This window comes from Sciurus carolinensis, chromosome 7 (genome assembly GCF_902686445.1).
Source record: "Sciurus carolinensis chromosome 7, mSciCar1.2, whole genome shotgun sequence".
In the NCBI taxonomy this organism is placed as follows: domain Eukaryota; kingdom Metazoa; phylum Chordata; class Mammalia; order Rodentia; family Sciuridae; genus Sciurus; species Sciurus carolinensis.
In genome coordinates, this window is record NC_062219.1 from 1,428,128 (window position 1) to 1,447,827 (window position 19,700).

The window sequence follows — 19,700 nt, forward strand, 5'->3', positions numbered from 1 at the left end:
AGAGGGCAAAATCTGTAAGTTAGTGATTCAGCAAGTCGGTGGTTTCAGGCAGCATCTTGACAGACGGGCAGGCGGTGGGGGTGGGCTCAGGGACGGGTCCCCCGTGAGGCTTCTTCCTGGGCAGGTCCTCCTCCTGCATCTCCGCATTCTGTGAGTGGTCCAGCAGATCGTTAAGGCTCCAGCGGAGACGCACTTACCTGCCTAGGCGAGGAGCCCTCGGCGCTGCCTCTGGGGGCTGTCAGGGGAAAAAGACAGTTACCGAGGGAAGGTCTCACTGGGCGCCAGGTAAGCTGGGGCCCAACTGCCCAGCGGGCGCTGCCGACGGGCGGGCTCGTGTGCGTGAAGAACACGGACACCTCGAGGCCGCGGGCTGTGAGGCTGCTTCTCAAGCACACATACAAATGCTCTGGTCAACTTGAAAGCACGCTTCATTTTACCTAAATCCCTGGGCCAAGTCCTCCGACCCCAGAGAACTTTCTTCTAGAACTTTCCCACACTTTCCCAGAGGAGCCTAGATTCTGTGGATGAAGCCCCGAGTCAGGTGCCATACAAGGTTTTGGAATCTTTGGGTTTCATGTTAAAATCATTAAAAACCACCACGTGTGTCTCAAAATGACTTTCCCTGAATCTTGGGGTACAACTGACACTGCAGGGAACTGTGCCACATGCTCCCTGGCTTCACTGCCCAGGTCCCAGTAACACCCAGGGGTCCCTCCTTCCTTCTCTCACCCCGAGCATCCATTCCTGGGTGTCCCAGCAACTCCTCCTGTGGAGTCCTCCTGCCTCCACCTTCCTGATCCCTGTCTTTGCTCAGTGCTCCTCCTGGTCCACCTGGCACCGCCCTCTCCTTCTCCCAGGTTCTGGGGGCGACTCTCCCCCTCTCCTGGCTTCCTCTTATCTGGAGGGCAGCCTCTCACTCCAATTTCTTTGCCCTTTCTCCTTCCTCCTCCCTGACATGGAACACGGCCCTCCTGGGTAGACGCAGGCCTCGTCTTCTTTGCATCTACGGCCACTCACTGGTGGTGCCCAGGGGCATGCAGGCCCACGTCTCCTTCAGACGGCCTGCCCCAGTCAGATTCTCTCCAACAACACTCGACGCACTTAGATGTGTAAGTATTCCCGACTCTCAGGGAATAGGACAGGCTGGACTCTCCGTCCCCTCCACGCCTGCTGTCCCCTCTCCCAGGACAAGCTGGTCCTGTTCCAGAGCCTCTAGGGCCTTCCCTGAACTGTGTGTTGGCCGGACACACCCTGACTGTACCCCAGCCCTCCAGTCCACGCCCCTGCTCACAGGGACGGGACCCCCACAGCCCCCTCCCCCCTCCTCGCCCAGCCCTTCCCACCCGTGACCTGCACCAGGTGGCAACCAGGGATCCCTTTAAACAGGAGTCAGGACGTGTCCTTCCCACCAGACGGTCTCCTGCTCAGAGGGCCGGCTGGGGTCTCCTGGACAACTCAAGGCTGGGTGCTTCCTGTCCCCACAGGTCCCCTTGGTTCCAGCGTGAGCCCTGCAGGGTGTGTGGCTTGTTGATTTTACTGACTTATTTTGGCAACGTCCAGGACAGGGGCACTTAGGGAGTAAAGTGCCTTCAGTTCACCAACAGATGAAAGGTAATGTTTGTCCACCAAATGCCTTGATTAATGCTTGATTTATATCTACTAAAATGAGTGGGGAAAATGAGATTATTCTATTTTCCTACTCTATCTTCCTTGCCATGCTGAGGCAAATAGAAACCAGTGGAAAGGGTAAGAGGCAAATACGTGTAGCAAACTGCAGACATTAAACAATCAGGAGTTTTCTTTTTCTCATTTGCAGGTTTTAATGACCTAAGTATTAGGATAACCACTGATACTTTTCTCCCTTATTTTGCCTGAAATGACTACTTTAGAAAAAAAAAATGCATGGTGTAGTGGTCACACCTAAAATCCTTGCAACTGCGGAGGCTGAGGCAGGAGGATGAAAGGCCAGTCTCAGCAACTAAGCATGACCCTGTCTCAAAATAAAAAATTAAAGAGGGCTGGAGATGTAGCTCAGTGAGTTCTTGGGTTCTACTCCCAGGACCACAAAAATAGATGGGTTCATTGACAGATAAATAGAGGGATAGATAGCTGAGAAAAAAAAAAAGGATTCAAATCCAAAGAGTACTACAGTGGTTCTTTCACTCTCTTCTGGGCCAGTGCGGCTGTTCAGCAACGGTCTGTTCTTTTTTCTTTTTTCTTTTTTGGCTTTGTCGTATGACTCGTAATTTGAGGTAGCTATAGGTTAAAGGGAAATGACGGTAAAAAAGTTAATATCCATAGGTGTAAGACAAAAGCTTGCTCCCTTGATGGAAAGAGTAGGAACTTCATAACCTCTGACAGGACATTCCATTCAAGACGGGTTATAGGGAAAACACCATGCAAAACACAGGAAGGGAGGAGGAAAATGTCATTAGAGGATCTCAACGGAACAGAATGCAAATTATCAAAATAAATATCCAGCACGGCCACGCTGATGAACACGGGACCCAGGGAGACCACCAGGGAGGGGGAGGGACATGTCTCCCGCCACCCGCGTGGGTGCAGGACATCGGGGGCGGTACAGCTCTGGCACTGCAAGGTGGGACCAGCCCCAGCCACCCTGGCGGCACCGCTTTCAGACAATTGTTTCTTCCTTCTATTTTTATAATGTGATCGTTTAGATCAAGCTTTGCAATGTGTCGTCACTGCACTAATTTAAGTGTAAAATCATTTGTGATCGCTTCAAATCAATGTGGCTGATTTAGAAAGTGCAGGTACATGATCCCATTGCCAGAGGACACCCCTGTGCACCTGCATGCAGACCTGCACGCCTGCATACGTCTGCCTGCACGCTGGCCTCAGCCACTCCACGTCCCTGGGAGCCAGCAGCACACGAGCAACAGAACAGCTGCGTATCTGCATCCGGTCAGTCTGTCCCTCAGCTGAAGCATTTCTACCGGATGAAATGAAAACCAAGAGGGACACCTGGCACCTCTGCATCCCACTCCTCCCTGTGATGGGCGGACACCCCCCCAGCTCCTCAGTGTCAACAGATGCCCTGGTCCCCTCGACCCAGGCAGCAGTGCCAGGAGAACAGCGCCTGCCCGGACTGTGGAGCAGACCCCGCCTGCTGCAGGACGAGACCGCTCTGCTGTGAACCAGAGGAGGTGCGTGACCCTGAGCCAGGGAGAGTCTGTGGTCACTGTGCTGCAGCCGGACCCACGAGGGCGGCCAGCTCACACGACAGGCTTCCATCCGTTGGTGCTGTGATGAGGCCCCTCTGAAGACCCCCCTCTGCTGCTGCCAGCTCTTCGCACTCTCCAAACCCCAGCTCCTCCTGGGCCCTGGCAGGCCCTGCGTGGGACAGGCCACGTCGCACCTGGCTGTTCACACCAGCTTCCAAACACTGCCCCGAGAACCCAGCTTGTTCTTTGGAAGCCAGTCCGGGGCAGTGGGCTGATGCCCTTGGCCTGGGTGTATCGACACTGTCCTTGATGTTCTGCATCTGCAGCTGCGACATCTGGGGCCTTGCTGACCATGAGGAGCGGCCGCTCTGGAGAGTGCCTTTCACACACATGCCGGCCCACCCTGCCTGGCACCGCAGCCTGCTCTGGGGAAGCCTGCACACAGGCCTCACCCTCCTCCCCACCAAGCCTGGCGCGGGGTGCCCCTCATCGTGGGATCTGAGAGAATCAGACTCTTCCAATGGCAATCGAACCTCTTGGCCCTGTGCACCTCAAAATCACGTATACACGCACTATGCTGGGGCAGAGATGGATGCAGGACCATCATGGAGTGGGGCACTTGGGCCAGGACAGCGTCCATGCTCACAGTACGGGAAGGACTTCATGCAGTTCCCAGTTGTCCACCAGGCTGGCCACAGCGACTCCCGTGGAGGGTGCAGGTGTGGTCGAGAAGCCCCCCTGCTCCCCGCAGTGGGACTCTGCTTCAGCCCCCTTGGAGGTGCCCGCGAGGTGTGCCGTCCCCTGCACAGGCCACTAGTCCACGCCTCCACATGGTTCCCTGCACTTTCGACCCCTGCACAGCCCCCTGGGATTCCAGGTGTGCCCCCGAGGGCCCTGCTGCCTGAGACCAGGGGACTCATTCTCCCTCTCGCGGCCTCTCCAACTCCTGTGGTGTCAGGCACCATTCTGGGGGCCGGGCCACAGGCCCCGTGGACCCAGGGCCCAAGGGTGGAACGCACAGGGACAGCACCAAGGGTCCGGCGTGCAGGAGGAGAGGCTGTGGCACAGCACAGGGTGGACAACTCCTGAGAGCCCTCTGCCCAGGGCCAGGCCGGCGTGGAGCCAACCGGGATGGTCGAGAGTCAAGCAGGTGTCTGGTGGAGAGTGTTCCCGCCATACCAGGAGGGTCCAGTGACAGCAGACGCTGGTGACAGGCTGGGGACACGCAGAGCAGGGCCAGCGAGGGCCGTCCTGCGGCACTGACAGGAGCAAACTGTTCTCCCTCCAGGGAGCCGGGCCCTCGGGGAAGTCCTCACTGCTGGGGCTCTGACCAGGCGGAGGCCGGCTCTCAGGAGGCCGCTGTGGGGGCCAGGTGCGAGCCCCACCCATCTGCACGCCCACTCTCTGCGTCACTGCTTCTCTCCCGCCTCCGCCTCCCCCGACGCCTGGGCGGCTCTCCTGGTCCGCCCCGTCCAACTTCAGGCTGGCCAAGGCTCGGCCTTTCTGTACTCACTCCTCAAGCCTCAGCAAGTCAGGCCTTTGGGGACCAGCACACCCCTCCTCCCAAGCCCCATCCTGGTCCCTCCTCCAAGACGGTCTGGGGTCCTCCACGCCATGCTCCAGAGCTAGGCAGCACACCCAGGAGGCAGCACCTCTGAGTCCAGGCCTGGCCACCGGCCCAAGCCAGTGGCTGCAGGCAACACCTCCAGCGTCCCCTCTCCAGGGCAGAACAGGCTCCGCCGCACCGTCAGGCAGTCCAGGTTCTCCACAAAGGCAGCCCCAGCTGAGCGACTGCAGAATCCTGAAGCGGCTCTCCCTGGGGTGCTGCGCCGTCCAGAGGCTGCTCCTGGGAACCTCCTGCAGCGGTCGGCTCCGCGCCTCCGACGCAGTGGTGTGGACACTCTGAGCTTGAGCTGACCTGGAGGATGGAGGCACCGGGTGCCTTGGAGCTGCTGCCGTGGGTCTGGTCCCTCTCTCCGCCCTGGGCTGTGAACTTGGGCTGGACCTGCCTGGGCCCCGAGCCCCGGAGGGACACATGCTCTCCTTTCCACCCCTGGCGTGGGGCCCAGACCACTGTGCTTCTGTGGCTTTGTAGCTGATGCGCTTCTCTCTTCGTACACACAGTGAGATCCACCCAGCACCTGTCCCCTGGGGTCCACCACCATCCCCAACGTCTTCCATGAGCGAACGACAGAATCGTGTTGCGCACAGAGGGACCCATGGCAGGAGCATGCCCGACCCTGGGGGACACACCACCCTTCCTGTGCTGACGGCCTGCTGGGCAGAAGCCTCCCCAGTGCGCCATGGCCAGCCTGAGTGCCGCAGCCTGCTGACCCCAAAGGCTAGCCCTGCAGTGGGCACAGAGTGCCGGTGCCGAGCTGCCCGCGTGCCAAGGCTGAGACGACCCACATTCCGAGGACAGTCCCCACAGTGCCACGGCGCACAGGACAGAGCCGCCGGCTTCCCCGTGAGGACAGGAGAGCTGGGCGCCGTGGCCGCGCCTGCACGCCCAGAGGCTGGGGAGATGGAGGCAGGAGGATCACCGTTCAGAGGCAGCTTCAGCGCACAGCAGCACCCCGTCTCTGGACTGGGAGCGTGGCTCAGTGGTTAAGCACCCCTGGGTTCAGTCCTCGTAATAAGAAAAGGGAAAAAAGAAAACCTGGGAGTAGGCCACGGGGTGAGAACCCGCGAGGGGCACGTCCTTGCAGAAGCCGCTTGAGACTCCCGAGGGACCCCGACTCCTGAATTCTGCCACGCGGCTGCTCTGGTCTTGGAACACCAGCTGACGGCCGGAACTCGTCCGGCTTCAGCCTGCACAGGGCCTCTCCGCTGCTGCAGCTGAAGGGAAGGACTCCGCAGGCCCGAGTCCACCACACAGTGGGGCCACTGCTGCCCAGCCCTCTGGGACCCCTCACGGCTCTGGAGGCTGGCCCCGCTGGGGGCTTTATTCCTACAACGGCACTAGGCCTCCACGTTCCTGGGACCCTAAGCAGCAACCAATGCCAAAGAGAGTGAGGCAGGAGGTGAGGAGGGGCCCCGTCTTGGGCCACAGGCAGTTGGGCGGGGTCAGCAGAGAAGAGCCCAGAGCCCCAGACGGAGTTTCCTCAGCACAAGCAGGTGAGGTGGGGTCCAGCTCCTGCAGCAATGGCCGAGGGCAGGTGCTAAGGGATGTCTGGAGGGTGCAGGCGCACTGATGTGGACAAGGGCCCCAGCCGCTGGGGGCTGAGACAGTGCCCCGCCTGCACCTCCCTGGTCCTGTGGCAGCAGCTGCAGAAGACCAGGCACAGTGGTGGGGACCTCATGCCTGAGCGTGCTTGCCCACTGTGAAGCAGTGGTGACTGATGACCTCACCACCCACGACGGTGGCCAGTATAACACAGCCGAGGTAGCACACAGCCTCGCGTGGACGGGCGGGGTCGGTCAGAGCCACCCGCTGCTCCAGGCAGGACAGGAATGTGCTGCGTCCTGCTCTGGAGCACACACCTGCTGGGCTTCCTGTCCTCCTGAAAATCTGCTTTAAGGGCAGCTCCTGCCACCCTGGCCAGAGTCCTTGACAGACACTTAAATAATAATGAGGTTTGTTCCTTGGCCCCTCAGGCTGTGGCAAGATGGGCAACTCCAGAGCGCCGTCCAGAACAGAGGGCGGCTGAGGTTTCCACTGGTCTTCAGGTGAGACCTGGTCAGGAGAGCAAGCCATGCCAGTACTGCAGAGGTGGCCATTCCAGGCTGAGCTTCCGTTTTCCCAGACGTGACTCCTCACAGAGGAATCAGCAGAGGGCTCACAGGGAGAGGTCCAGTGGAAGCTAAGCTGGTCGCATAACACGGAGACAGTCGCAGTGTGGGGACAACACTGGGTCATTGCCTTTCAGGAGCCCACGCAGAGCACAGTGCAGAGGAGCCATCTCACAGGCCACTTCATGCAGGGGGACACACAGCCCGCCACTCACTCGGCTGGGAAACATGCCCAAACCAGACGCCTTCCCAAGGGTGACCTGAAGCTGACCACAGACTCCTGATTCGAGAGGACGGCCAACACTGCACAGCACTGGCCCTGCCCAGACGAGGACCCAGCTATGCCCCTGAGGGACTTTCCCCCACAGCACATGTGTGGCCAGGGCGCCTGGGCTCAGACCTGGCTTCTCCCCGCATTGCCTGAGAACGTTAGATCCTACTCTCCTGGGACTCTGGCTGCCCATGGCAGCTGGCTACCTATGCCAGACCCACCTCAGAAGATACTGGACTGCTAAGTCAGCCAAAGCCATGGGAAGAGTAAGTCTGGATACTGGTGATTTGTTGTTCTGCTTACCCACTGGACTGGACATGTGGTTGAAGCCTGTGCTGTGGGTAAGTGAGCCATGTCCAATGGCACCTGAGTCATGCTTTGAACATTGAAAGGCAAAACAAGGTTGGAAATTTGAGCCCTGTGATCTGAACAGCGAGAGGCTCAGTCCAGAGCCATGCTCGGCTCATAACATCTACCCTGCCCTCTCGGATCCTGACCAGCTGGCCTGCTGCCCAAGGTCTATGATTCCTACAGCAGTGGCCCGCAAGCACCATGTCCTGTTTCTCAAACGTGGTACCAGATGCAGACTTTAAAACTTAGGAAGTGAACACACAGACATCACACTCAGACAGGAATCACATGGATATCACACCCAGACACGCAGGGAGGGCAGACAGGAAGGGAACACACAGATGTCACGCTCAGACACGCAGGGAGGACAGACAGGAAGGGAACACACAGATGTCACGCTCAGACACGTAGGGAGGACAGACAGGAAGGGAACACACAGATGTCACGCTCAGACACGCAGGGAGGGCAGACAGGAAGGGAACACACAGATGTCACGCTCAGACACGCAGGGAGGACAGACAGGAAGGGAACACACAGATGTCATGCTCAGACACGCAGGGAGGGCAGAAGGAAGGGAACACACAGATGTCACGCTCAGACACGCAGGGAGGACAGAAGGAAGGGAACACACAGATGTCACGCTCAGACACGCAGGGAGGACAGAAGGAAGGGAACACACAGATGTCACGCTCAGACACGCACGGAGGGCAGACAGGAAGGGGACACACAGATGTCACACTCAGACACGCAGGGAGGACAGAAGGAAGGGAGCACACATCACGCTCCAACACAACTTGGCACTCCACACAGGACGTGAACAGACATCATGCTCCGACACAGGCGTGGGGATGTGGGGCAAGGCTCACTGTGGCGCTTCCGTGTGCTGGCTCTGCCCTCCTCCTTGGTGGCCCCCAGACAGCCCGTCAGCTCCTGCACAGAGAGGGCCTTGTTGTTGTTCACGTCGCAGTACTCCACGAACTTCTTCACACATTTTTTGGGCTTGGATTTCTTCCGAAGGAATCTCTTGAAGGGTTTGATTTCCTTCTTGCCGATGTCCCCGCTGGAGTTTTTATCAAGCAGCTTGAAATACCAGTGCACGACCCTCTCCTCCAGGGTGTGGCTGGGGTCTGGTTCTGAGAGCCTGGAAGGAAGAGGCTTGTTGGATGCAGAAGCTTCCCGTCTCCACCCAGCCCCCCAGGGCCTCCACCCTGGGTTCACCCCGTTTGCACTTACATCTGAGACTGACTGACAAGACAGAAAAGGTGACCAGTAAATGCTTTAAAGTTGGTTCAGGATCACGAATGCCACCGTGATTGTGTGCACGTCAGGCATGTGCCTGGCCACATGCTCAGGGAGAGAAGGTCCAGGGCCTGGGCACCATGACAGGCAGGTAGGTGCGCCCACCAGCACCCTCCTGTCACCTCTGGCCTCTCAATGTGATCAGTCTCCAATCATGTAATGCAACACATGGACACGTAAAGGGTCATCAAAGGATCCACAGCAAAATTCCTTAAGGTTGCAAGTAGACAACCCCTTGGATTAAAAACTGTTTGCTATTTTAAGAAATGAGAAGGTAGGGCTAGGGTTGTGGTAAGCAGCAGAGCACTTGCCTAGGTACCTGCAAGGCACTGGGTTCAATGCTCAGCACTGCATATAAATAAAATAAATGTCCACTACCAACTAAAAAATATTTTTAAAAAGAAGAAGAAATGAACAGGTAAAAGTTGCCTGAAGCCTGGCTCTGAGTCAGACTTGGCGGCGGCAACTTCCCACGCGGGCGGTGGCTGTGCATGCCCACACCAGCCTCCCACGGGCTCTGCACGCCACCGTGCCGGGTGAGTGAGCTCTGCTCCTGAGTGCAGCCAGGAACCGTCCAGTTTGCTGACACTGTGGACAGGTCTCCCAACTTGCAGAGGAACTTCTCAGAGAGCAGGTCACTCGCTGCCTTCACCTGCAGCTTCCAGGGGAGAACCCTCCCTCCAAGAACACGAGATGTAAAGTTGCAACTCAGTGATGTTTGGCTTAATTTAATTCAATTTTCCACCCATTCACGACCTTTTCCATTAGTGTTGCCTTCCCTGTGTCGTCTTTACTAGAGACGAGAAGATGGAGGTGCTTCAGCTAAGAGACCAAAGGCTAACATCAACCCGGGTGGATGGGAACATTGAGGGCTTGAGGACAGGAGAGGGAGAAGTCCAACATTCATGAAAACACAACATTAGAATCTCCACCGGAAACGCTCGTTTAAAACACACGGAAGCCTCATTGCTAGTTAGCAGGAGGGACAGACTGCTAGGGTTGCTGGACAACGATGCATGTGGAGCCTCCATCCTCCATGTCACCTGTGGGGTACCAAGCGCACTTGCTCCCAGCCCTCGGGCAAGCCTGCAGCACACCAAGGGGACCCTCTGGGCACTGAGCCGAGTGACCGTGCCCCCTGCCTGCTGCCACCCAGCCACACTTGGAAACTGGCGAGGTGGCTCATTTCATGAGCTTCGAGTTTCACAGTAAGCAAATCACATTTTGAGAGTTTTAAGTGGAACATGTAATCCCAGGGATTTAAAGCCCAAAAGATAACTGTAAAATGGGATCTGAGGCATGGGACCATCAGGAGTAAGGCCTGCCCCCAAGCCCAGTGACCCTTGGAAAGGAAAGGCCAGGCCTCTTCCCTGCGGCAGCACAGAGAACCTGCCGGGCAGCCTCTGGTCTGGAAGGGGCTCCTTCCTTCAGCCCAACTACTTCCAGACGGGAAGTAGTAGAGGCCCAGCCTCAAGGGTCTGCTGCTTCCCGTGACTCTGAGCCCCATGCCCTTGAACGCCTGGGGCTCCTTGCCAGCACACTGCTCTGCGGGGAAGCACAGCGTACCTGCCCGACGGGGAGGAGGGGTCGGAGACGGCGTGGACCATGTCTGTAGACAGCGCATCCAGGATGCTGGTCAAAAACTCATGCTTTTTGGCACCAGGACAACCTGAAAAAAAAAAAAATTCACGAAGGCTAACAGATTTTTCTCCACAATAGAAAGGAATGTTTCCGTGTTTGGAAATTCTAATGTCGGGCTGCCTTAATGCTAATTAGCTAATTTTAATGCTTATAGGTGCTTTGAAATATGCATTTTTTAACATTTCAAATCAGGTATTATTGAATGCAATATCTGACATTTAGTAATTACATGAGACTAAGATCCACACAGTATCTCAGTCGCGGACGCAGCAGTCCATGGCGTTGCTGTCCTTGTCCCACACCAGGCAAGCGAGGTTTAACACAGGAAGCACACCAAGCTCTGCACGTGCGGGAGCTCCAACCCAGGTGGCAAGACGGAGGCTGGTGGCACCACCAAGCCCTCCTGTGGCCACAGCACCATGGCCATAACAAAACAGGAGGTGCTCTGGAGCTTCTCTTAGGAGCAGAGCTGCACATGAGCATCAGCTGGACGGGAGTTAGCACGAGCAAACCCGGAGCTGATACACGCGGATCCCCAGGGTCCAGGAGTAATCCAGCGATTCAGTTCATCTAAAGGTTAAAATCCCACAACGTACTGCACACACAAAAACCATGTCAGTACCAGTCTTGCGCGACCCACGTGGAATTCCCTAACCCTCTCTACCCCTCCACGTCGGAGACCTCCTCGCCACCCTGAGTTCAGGATCGAGAGACGGCCCCTCATTTTGGGGTCTTTCCTTCCTGTGAGTTCCCCACCATGCCTGACACCAGCACGCAGGACTGGGTGGGCATGGTGGCAGCCCCTCAGCCTTACTGCACAGGACAGCCTGAACCGTCCCCCCTGCACAGGCCCTCCAGCCAGAGAAGACCCAGCAAGGCTGGCTGCACAGAAAGCCAGCAGACGAGACTGAGGAGGACGGTGCCAGAGCAGAGGGCAGAGGGGTGGCGCCTGTGCCCCTGACAAACCGGCAAACCAATAAGCACATCCACATTTGAGAGACAGGAAGAGAGACGGAGCGACTGAGACCCTTGGTGGATAACTGCTGACAGGCCACCGTCGTGGGGTGGAGGACACGGTGCCATGTCCAGTAACCAGCATGTGCTGGGTTCTCCTCACACGTGGAGTCCAGGGTGACCTGCCAACAACCCCCCAGGTCCCCGCTGCTCCAGACCCTGTCCTGGCAGGGTGGGGTGGCCTCGGACAGCATGGAGTCTCCTCAGCGGTGAGACACAGTGAAGGGGAGACGCCCTGTGAATAGCCTGGACACTGCTGTGGACAGGGTGCCACGGGCACTGAGGCACTGGTTCTTCCCAGCTGCTGTCAGGAAGCCAGCCGTTCGGACCACAGTAGGGACAGAGAACACAGGAAGTGACCTGCCGACACGAGGCACCTCTCAAGACATCCAGGGCCCTGTGAGTCACGGACAGGAGTTTGGGCTCATCTGAGGAAAGCTGGGAGCCTTGGAAGACGTGGAGCAGGGCAGTCAATGTGGTCCCTGAAGGTGTCACGATGTCCCTCTGCAGACTGTAGATAGTGCGGAGGACCAGAGGAGGTCAGCTGAGGCCAGTGCATGTCCAGGGAGGACCAAGAAGGGCCCTCGGAAGCTGGCTCAGGAGAAACCATGCGGTAAGAGGGCCAGAATCGAAGGGCCTCCTGAACACCAGTTCTGGCTCAAACCCCGGAACATCCTAGTAAGAGGCTCATGCCTTGCACTTCTGTAGCCACGGAAGTGTGAGAAGACATGTCCTGAGCCCCCCACTTCCTCCAAGGAGCATCTGAGGGCTCCTTCCATCTGGCTCTGCCTTCCGTTCTAACATTATAAGTGAGCTTAGCCATAGAGGAGAGCTGATCAGAAGGGAAGTTTCTTCTGGCACTTGTATTTTAAGACCCCAAATCCCCGCAGGCTTTAACAGGTACACAAGTCTCCCCGCAAACCAGAACCTGGCCAGCGTGTCCTCCCAAGGGCAATGGCTTAGAATTCACAGCCCCGAGCAGGGCAGAGTGTCCGTTTCTGAGCACCTTCTAGGTGTTTTGTGATGGATGCACTGCTCATGACCACTGTGAGGAAAACTGATTCAGAGTCCCAGCGAAGCCTCAGCTGAAGCCCATCAGGCCCGACTCACCTGGAACTCTCCAGGTGGCACAGGTGAGAAGGGCCCACTCTCAAAGGAGGTGCAGGAGAGGCAGGGCCTCCCACCATGTGCCTGTGCTCCACCAGCTCCCGGCTGCTCTTCCTATTGTAGACATGCATTTCCAGATCTCAGCTCCTTCCCACTATTCCAAACTACGCATGCCTGGCGTGTGGTGTCCCCCAAGGAGCCCATGCCCTAGGACACGCTGATGAGACCAGCTCTGTGGAGGAGCCGCAGCCTGCAGGGGCTCAGGAGGCCTCCGAGGAGACGCGATAGAGAAAGGGTGAAGGCCCTAGTCCCTGAAGGACCCCTCTGCTCCCACAGGCCTCGCCGCCTAGGGGAGCAAGGAGAGCAGGCCTGGTGCCCATCGTCTCAAAGGGCACTGGTTCTCCTGTGCACACTGGGGGCCCGGCCAGAGGCTACCTGCAAAGCTATCCTGCTGCATGCTGGCCAGGGCTGCTGCTTCTGGTCAGATTGAAGCCAGAATTGGGGACAGGCAGTTAGTGTAGAATAGGGGATCAGGTCACATGGAGGAAATGGAGGCCATGAGAGCCATCTGCCTCTGGAAGTTGGAGACCGTCCCTGGGAGAATGGAATGTCAAGGATCTCGGGGCCCATTGTTTACCAAGTTTACCCGCCGTTGTCAAGGACTGCAGGCAGGGGCTGCTAATGAATGCCCCTGAGCCCTTGCCTGCCGGGCTCACTTTGGCCTCCCCCTGCCATCTGCAGCTCACCTTTCTGCTATGTCACTGGCAACGCCTGGGCCTGGGCACTGTAGGCAGGAAGGAGAGAAAAGGCGGGAGAGAACAGAACAAAGGGGACCCCAATCTGTAAGGGTCGCAGGGCCTCTCACTTCTCTGGAACTCTAGAACACCGGCATGGCCCCTTCTCCCTCCCGGGAGACTCTGAGTTATTACCTCTAAGTGAAGCCTGCTGAATATGCTCGATGCTTCTCTGATGTCATACTTCAACACCTGAGGAAGCAGCACTCGTCACCGGCAAACGGCAGGATCGCGATGAGCTCAGGTGATGACGTCACGGCCCCTGCGCCCCGTACGTGAGCCCCTCTGAGGAGTGTGGGAGCTGAGGCCCCGCGGGGCGGAGCATGGCATCTGCTCGCCACCCACCATGGAGGGGCGGCGCTGCTTGGAAGAGCCCCCGAGGGACCGGGAGCTGGCTGCCCGCCCGTCTCCACTGCCCTCTCCTCGCAGCCGTCCTGGAATCCTGAGGGCCCTGCCCAGCAAGCCTGCCCCGGGCCGTCTCCGGCACTCCCTCTGTCCTCTCAGCAGCCTGCTGCACTGCCCTGGTGCACCTGGCTGAGGGTGTGGCAGAATTCCAGCCTCGGGGTGGCCTGCCTGGGCTCTCCTGCTCTGATCTGAAGGACCCAGTGGATGTCCAGCCCATAGTTTGCTGTGATGAACACCCCAGAGCCAGTTTGCCTTGAGTCCAGGGCCTGGTGCTGGGACCTCCCTTACTCAGGAGGGAAGCCAGCGCTGGCCAGCATGCATACAGCGACAGCAGCCTTTTCAGATCCAGGAGGGCAGCAACGGTCATGCTGACACTATCCACAAACCTAATGACAACCAGGATGGAATTAGTGGCTTTGGTGTCCATGCTGTTGGCAGCTTGGCTGCAGGGCCAGGTCCTCGGGGCCTAGGCCTGGTCTTCACTACCCTCCCTGAGGCCCGATGATGTGTCATGAGCTACTCAGTCAGAGACTGACCATCAGCATTGCCCAGCAGGGCCCTGAGCGACTATCCTCCTCCAAAGAGCTGGTGGCCACTGCCCCTCGGTCCCCTGCATCAGTTCCGTGAGGACCAGGAGGGAAGAGCCAGCGATGCTCTTGTGGGGCCAAGGCACCAGACATGCCCACAGGGGGCCCAGCAAGCCCCACGGATGCCCAGGGGTCGGCACAGACTATTTCTTATCTCCCTTTCCCCACACCTGCAGCTTAAGGAATGCTTTCAAGTGGAAGAGGAACTTTCCTAAAGCCTGGCTCACTTATTTCTACCATCAGTGGTTTGCTCTGCAATATTGCCACCTCATGTCTTCTGTGACAGGTTTGAGAATATGAAGCTTAGCAAGATTTTACACACACACACACACACACACACACACATAAAATCACAAACCTCTAAAAATTTATTTATTGCTGTCATAATATCACTAAGCTTCCACTCCACAGCGAATGCAATGTCCACTGGAAGTCACACTTAGAGCTCCTTAGCCTGCATCTGACTGCACATAAGGACATGTCTGCCTCAACTCTCAGAACACGGATGAAGAACAGGCCCTCTCCTGGCAGCCCCTGCGTGTGCAAGGAAAAATGAACCCTGCGCTTCCTAAGTGCGGTGAAAAGCGAGTGGATGCGGGAGTCTCCTCTCACTGGTTCCAGGATGGGCCTTGGGAGGGCTTCCCAGCTCCCTCCTGACCCTCCATGCTTCTCTTCTCCTGTGCTGTCCAACAGACTTGGACAGATCTCGCCGTCCCCTACGGCCATGGAGTCTGCTGGGGATCACTAGGGAATCTAACCAGTAGCAATAGCATCCCAGGGGGTGCAAGTGCCCAAACCCCTGCAAGTGTCAGGGTCCACCGGGGAGCACAGAGGGGAGAGAGCAGCAACATTCCTGCAAGCTCCAGCAGATTAGGACTGAGTTTTCCAGCTGAAACAAACGAGGGATGAGAGCAGAAGCATCCCTGTGATGAAGAGCTTTCCTGAAGCAGGGACTCCGGTCAGCCCAGCAGTGGAACTGAATGCCTGCCACATAATTTCCAGAATTTCTGCATTTTAAGAACAATTCCCAGTTCTAATTATTTTCAGTGCAAAAGCTACATTCATTTTGGATAAGGAAATACCTTAAAAAATAGCTGCACCGTTGGGTCCCTTTCCCTCGCAAGGGGACATCAGCAGGCCACAGTGGGTTCAGACCACTCACAGGGTGGACCTCACAGCAACACAGGTCTGGCACGGTCTGGAGGTGGCTTCAGGACTGTGCTAGCTGTTTTCTGTGCATCTAGATGACACCCTGGGGCCAAGAAGTGGAGCCAGACGATTGCTTGGCTCGTCAAGGGGGCGTGAGACTGGCTCTGCGTGGACCTCAACACGGAGGTGAGACTGGAACCCTTCCAGGACAGGAAGCGTATTTTCCATCCAGGTCCATAAAGGAAGCCAGGACTTCGCCAAGCGAATGCACATGGTGGAAGCATACAGGGTCATTCTCTCTAGGAGAGTTTGCTCCTCCCTCACACCCCGCCCTGTCCCCTGTCCTCCTCTGAAATTTGACCTCTCCTCTCCACATTAATGACCTGGGAGGAGGCACTTCAGATCGCAGGGCGGTCTTTGTGCTACAGGCTGGGTTCTTCCAGACCCCACATTCCAAGTCCTTTCCAGTCATTTCAGGCCCAAGGCAGGGGAGGTTCTCTGTAGTTAAGTTGAATGCTGGGTGTTCTGAACTGGCTCACTCTCTGTAGTTAACCTGAGTGCTGGGTGTTCTGAACTGGCCCACTCTCTGTAGTTAAGCTGAGTGCTGGGTGTTCTGAACTGGCCCACTCTCTGTAGTTAAGCTGAGTGCTGGGTGTTCTGAACTGGCTCACTCTCTGTAGTTAAGCTGAGTGCTGGGTGCTCTGAACTGGCTCACTCTCTGTAGTTAAGCTGAGTGCTAGGTGCTCTGAACTGTCCCACTCTCTGTAGTTAACCTGAGTGATGGGTGTTCTGAACTGGCCCACTCTCTGTAGTTAAGCTGAGTGCTGGGTGTTCTGAACTGGCCCACTCTCTGTAGTTAAGCTGAGTGCTGGGTGCTCTGAACTGGCTCACTCTCTGTAGTTAAGCTGAGTGCTGGGTGTTCTGAACTGGCCCACTCTCTGTAGTTAAGCTGAGTGCTGGGTGCTCTGAACTGGCTCACTCTCTGTAGTTAACCTGAGTGCTGGGTGCTCTGAACTGGCCCACTCTCTGTAGTTAAGCTGAGTGCTGGGTGTTCTGAACTGGCCCACTCTCTGTAGTTAAGGTGAGTGCTGGGTGCTCTGAACTGACTCACTCTCTGTAGTTAAGCTGAGTGCTGTGTGCTCTGAACTGGCCCACTCTCTGTAGTTAAGCTGAGTGCTGGGTGCTCTGAACTGGCCCACTCACTGTAGTTCAGCTGAGTACTGGGTGTTCTGAACTGGCCCACTCTCTGTAGTTAAGCTGAGTGCTGGGTGCTCTGAACTGACTCACTCTCTGTAGTTAAGCAGAGTGCTGGGTGCTCTGAACTGGCCCACTCTCTGTAGTTAAGCTGAGTGTTGGGTGCTCTGAACTGGCCCACTCTCTGTAGTTAAGCTGAGTGCTGGGTGTTCTGAACTGGCCAACTCTCTGTAGTTAACCTGAGTGCTGGGTGCTCTGAACTGACTCACTCTCTGTAGTTAAGTTGAGTGCTGGGTGCTCTGAACTGGCCCACTCTCTGTAGTTAAGCTGAGTGCTGGGTGCTCTGAACTGGCCCACTCTCTGTAGTTAAGCTGAGTGCTGGGTGCTCTGAACTGGCCCACTCTCTGTAGTTAAGCTGAGTGCTGGGTGTTCTGAACTGGCCCACTCTCTGTAGTTAAGCTGAGTGCTGGGTGTTCTGAACTGGCCCACTCTCTGTAGTTAAGCTGAGTGCTGGGTGTTCTGAACTGGCCCACTCTCTGTAGTTAAGCTGAGTGCTGGGTGCTCTGAACTGGCCCACTCTCTGTAGTTAAGCTGAGTGCTGGGTGTTCTGAACTGGCCCACTCTCTGTAGTTAAGCTGAGTGCTGGGTGTTCTGAACTGGCCCACTCTCTGTAGTTAAGCTGAGTGCTGGGTGTTCTGAACTGGCCCACTCTCTGTAGTTAAGCTGAGTGCTGGGTGCTCTGAACTGGCTCACTCTCTGTAGTTAACCTGAGTGCTGGGTGTTCTGAACTGGCCCACTCTCTGTAGTTAAGCTGAGTGCTGGGTGCTCTGAACTGGCTCACTCTCTGTAGTTAACCTGAGTGCTGGGTGTTCTGAACTGGCCCACTCTCTGTAGTTAAGCTGAGTGCTGGGTGCTCTGAACTGACTCACTCTCTGTAGTTAACCTGAGTGCTGGGTGTTCTGAACTGGCCCACTCTCTGTAGTTAACCTGAGTGCTGGGTGCTCTGAACTGGCTCACTCTCTGTAGTTAAGCTGAGTGCTGGGTGTTCTGAACTGGCCCACTCTCTGTAGTTAAGCTGAGTGCTGGGTGCTCTGAACTGGCCCACTCTCTGTAGTTAACCTGAGTGCTGGGTGTTCTGAACTGGCCCACTCTCTGTAGTTAAGCTGAGCGCTGGGTGTTCTGAACTGGCCCACTCTCTGTAGTTAAGCTGAGTGCTGTGTGCTCTGAACTGGCTCACTCTCTGTAGTTAAGCTGAGTGCTGGGTGTTCTGAACTGGCCCACTCTCTGTAGTTAAGCTGAGTGCTGGGTGCTCTGAACTGGCCCACTCTCTGTAGTTAACCTGAGTGCTGGGTGTTCTGAACTGGCCCACTCTCTGTAGTTAAGCTGAGCGCTGGGTGTTCTGAACTGGCCCACTCTCTGTAGTTAAGCTGAGTGCTGTGTGCTCTGAACTGGCTCACTCTCTGTAGTTAAGCTGAGTGCTGGGTGCTCTGAACTGGCCCACTCTCTGTAGTTAAGCTGAGTGCTGGGTGTTCTGAACTGGCCCACTCTCTGTAGTTAAGCTGAGTGCTGGGTGTTCTGAACTGGCCCACTCTCTGTAGTTAAGCTGAGTGCTGGGTGTTCTGAACTGGCCCACGCTCTGTAGTTAAGCTGAGCGCTGGGTGTTCTGAACTGGCCCACTCTCTGTAGTTAAGCTGAGCGCTGGGTGCTCTGAACTGGCCCACTCTCTGTAGTTAAGCTGAGTGCTGGGTGTTCTGAACTGGCCCACTCTCTGTAGTTAAGCTGAGTGCTGGGTGCTCTGAACTGGCCCACTCTCTGTAGTTAAGCTGAGTGCTGGGTGTTCTGAACTGGCCCACTCTCTGTAGTTAAGCTGAGTGCTGGGTGTTCTGAACTGGCCCACTCTCTGTAGTTAAGCTGAGTGCTGGGTGTTCTGAACTGGCCCACTCTCTGTAGTTAAGCTGAGTGCTGGGTGCTCTGAACTGGCTCACTCTCTGTAGTTAACCTGAGTGCTGGGTGTTCTGAACTGGCCCACTCTCTGTAGTTAAGCTGAGTGCTGGGTGCTCTGAACTGGCTCACTCTCTGTAGTTAACCTGAGTGCTGGGTGTTCTGAACTGGCTCACCCTCTGTAGTTAAGCTGAGTGCTGGGTGTTCTGAACTGGCTCACTCTCTGTAGTTAACCTGAGTGATGGGTGTTCTGAACTGGCCCACTCTCTGTAGTTAAGCTGAGTGCTGGGTGTTCTGAACTGACTCACTCTCTGTAGTTAAGCTGAGTGCTGGGTGTTCTGAACTGGCTCACTCTCTGTAGTTAACCTGAGTGCTGGGTGTTCTGAACTGGCCCACTCTCTGTAGTTTAGCTGAGTGCTGGGTGTTCTGAACTGGCCCACTCTCTGTAGTTTAGCTGAGTGCTGGGTGTTCTGAACTGGCCCACTCTCTGTAGTTTAGCTGAGTGCTGGGTGTTCTGAACTGGCCCACTCTCTGTAGTTTAGCTGAGTGCTGGGTGTTCTGAACTGGCCCACTCTCTGTAGTTTAGCTGAGTGCTGGGTGTTCTGAACTGGCCCACTCTCTGTAGTTAACCTGAGTGCTGGGTGCTCTGAACTGGCCCACTCTCTGTAGTTAAGCTGAGTGCTGGGTGTTCTGAACTGGCCCACTCTCTGTAGTTAAGCTGAGTGCTGGGTGCTCTGAACTGGCCCACTCTCTGTAGTTAAGCTGAGTGCTGGGTGTTCTGAACTGGCCCACTCTCTGTAGTTAAGCTGAGTGCTGGGTGTTCTGAACTGGCCCACTCTCTGTAGTTAAGCTGAGTGCTGGGTGCTCTGAACTGGCCCACTCTCTGTAGTTAAGCTGAGTGCTGGGTGTTCTGAACTGGCCCACTCTCTGTAGTTAAGCTGAGTGCTGGGTGTTCTGAACTGGCCCACTCTCTGTAGTTAAGCTGAGTGCTGGGTGCTCTGAACTGGCTCACTCTCTGTAGTTAACCTGA

General features: G+C 56.4%; 1 protein-coding gene across 2 annotated transcripts in view; it reads right to left on the reverse strand.

Annotated features, from left to right (window-relative positions):
• Smoc2 (SPARC related modular calcium binding 2) overlaps positions 1-19,700 on the reverse strand; it is a 164,484-nt gene that overhangs the window by 3,036 nt on the left and 141,748 nt on the right. For both annotated transcript variants that reach the window (XM_047558715.1, XM_047558717.1), the window contains exons 10-12: positions 10,405-10,507; positions 8,406-8,680; positions 198-235 (exon numbers count right to left, since the gene is read on the reverse strand). In XM_047558715.1, the coding sequence (XP_047414671.1) occupies positions 198-235; positions 8,406-8,680; positions 10,405-10,507 (416 nt within the window). The remainder of the gene's footprint in view (positions 1-197; positions 236-8,405; positions 8,681-10,404; positions 10,508-19,700) is intronic.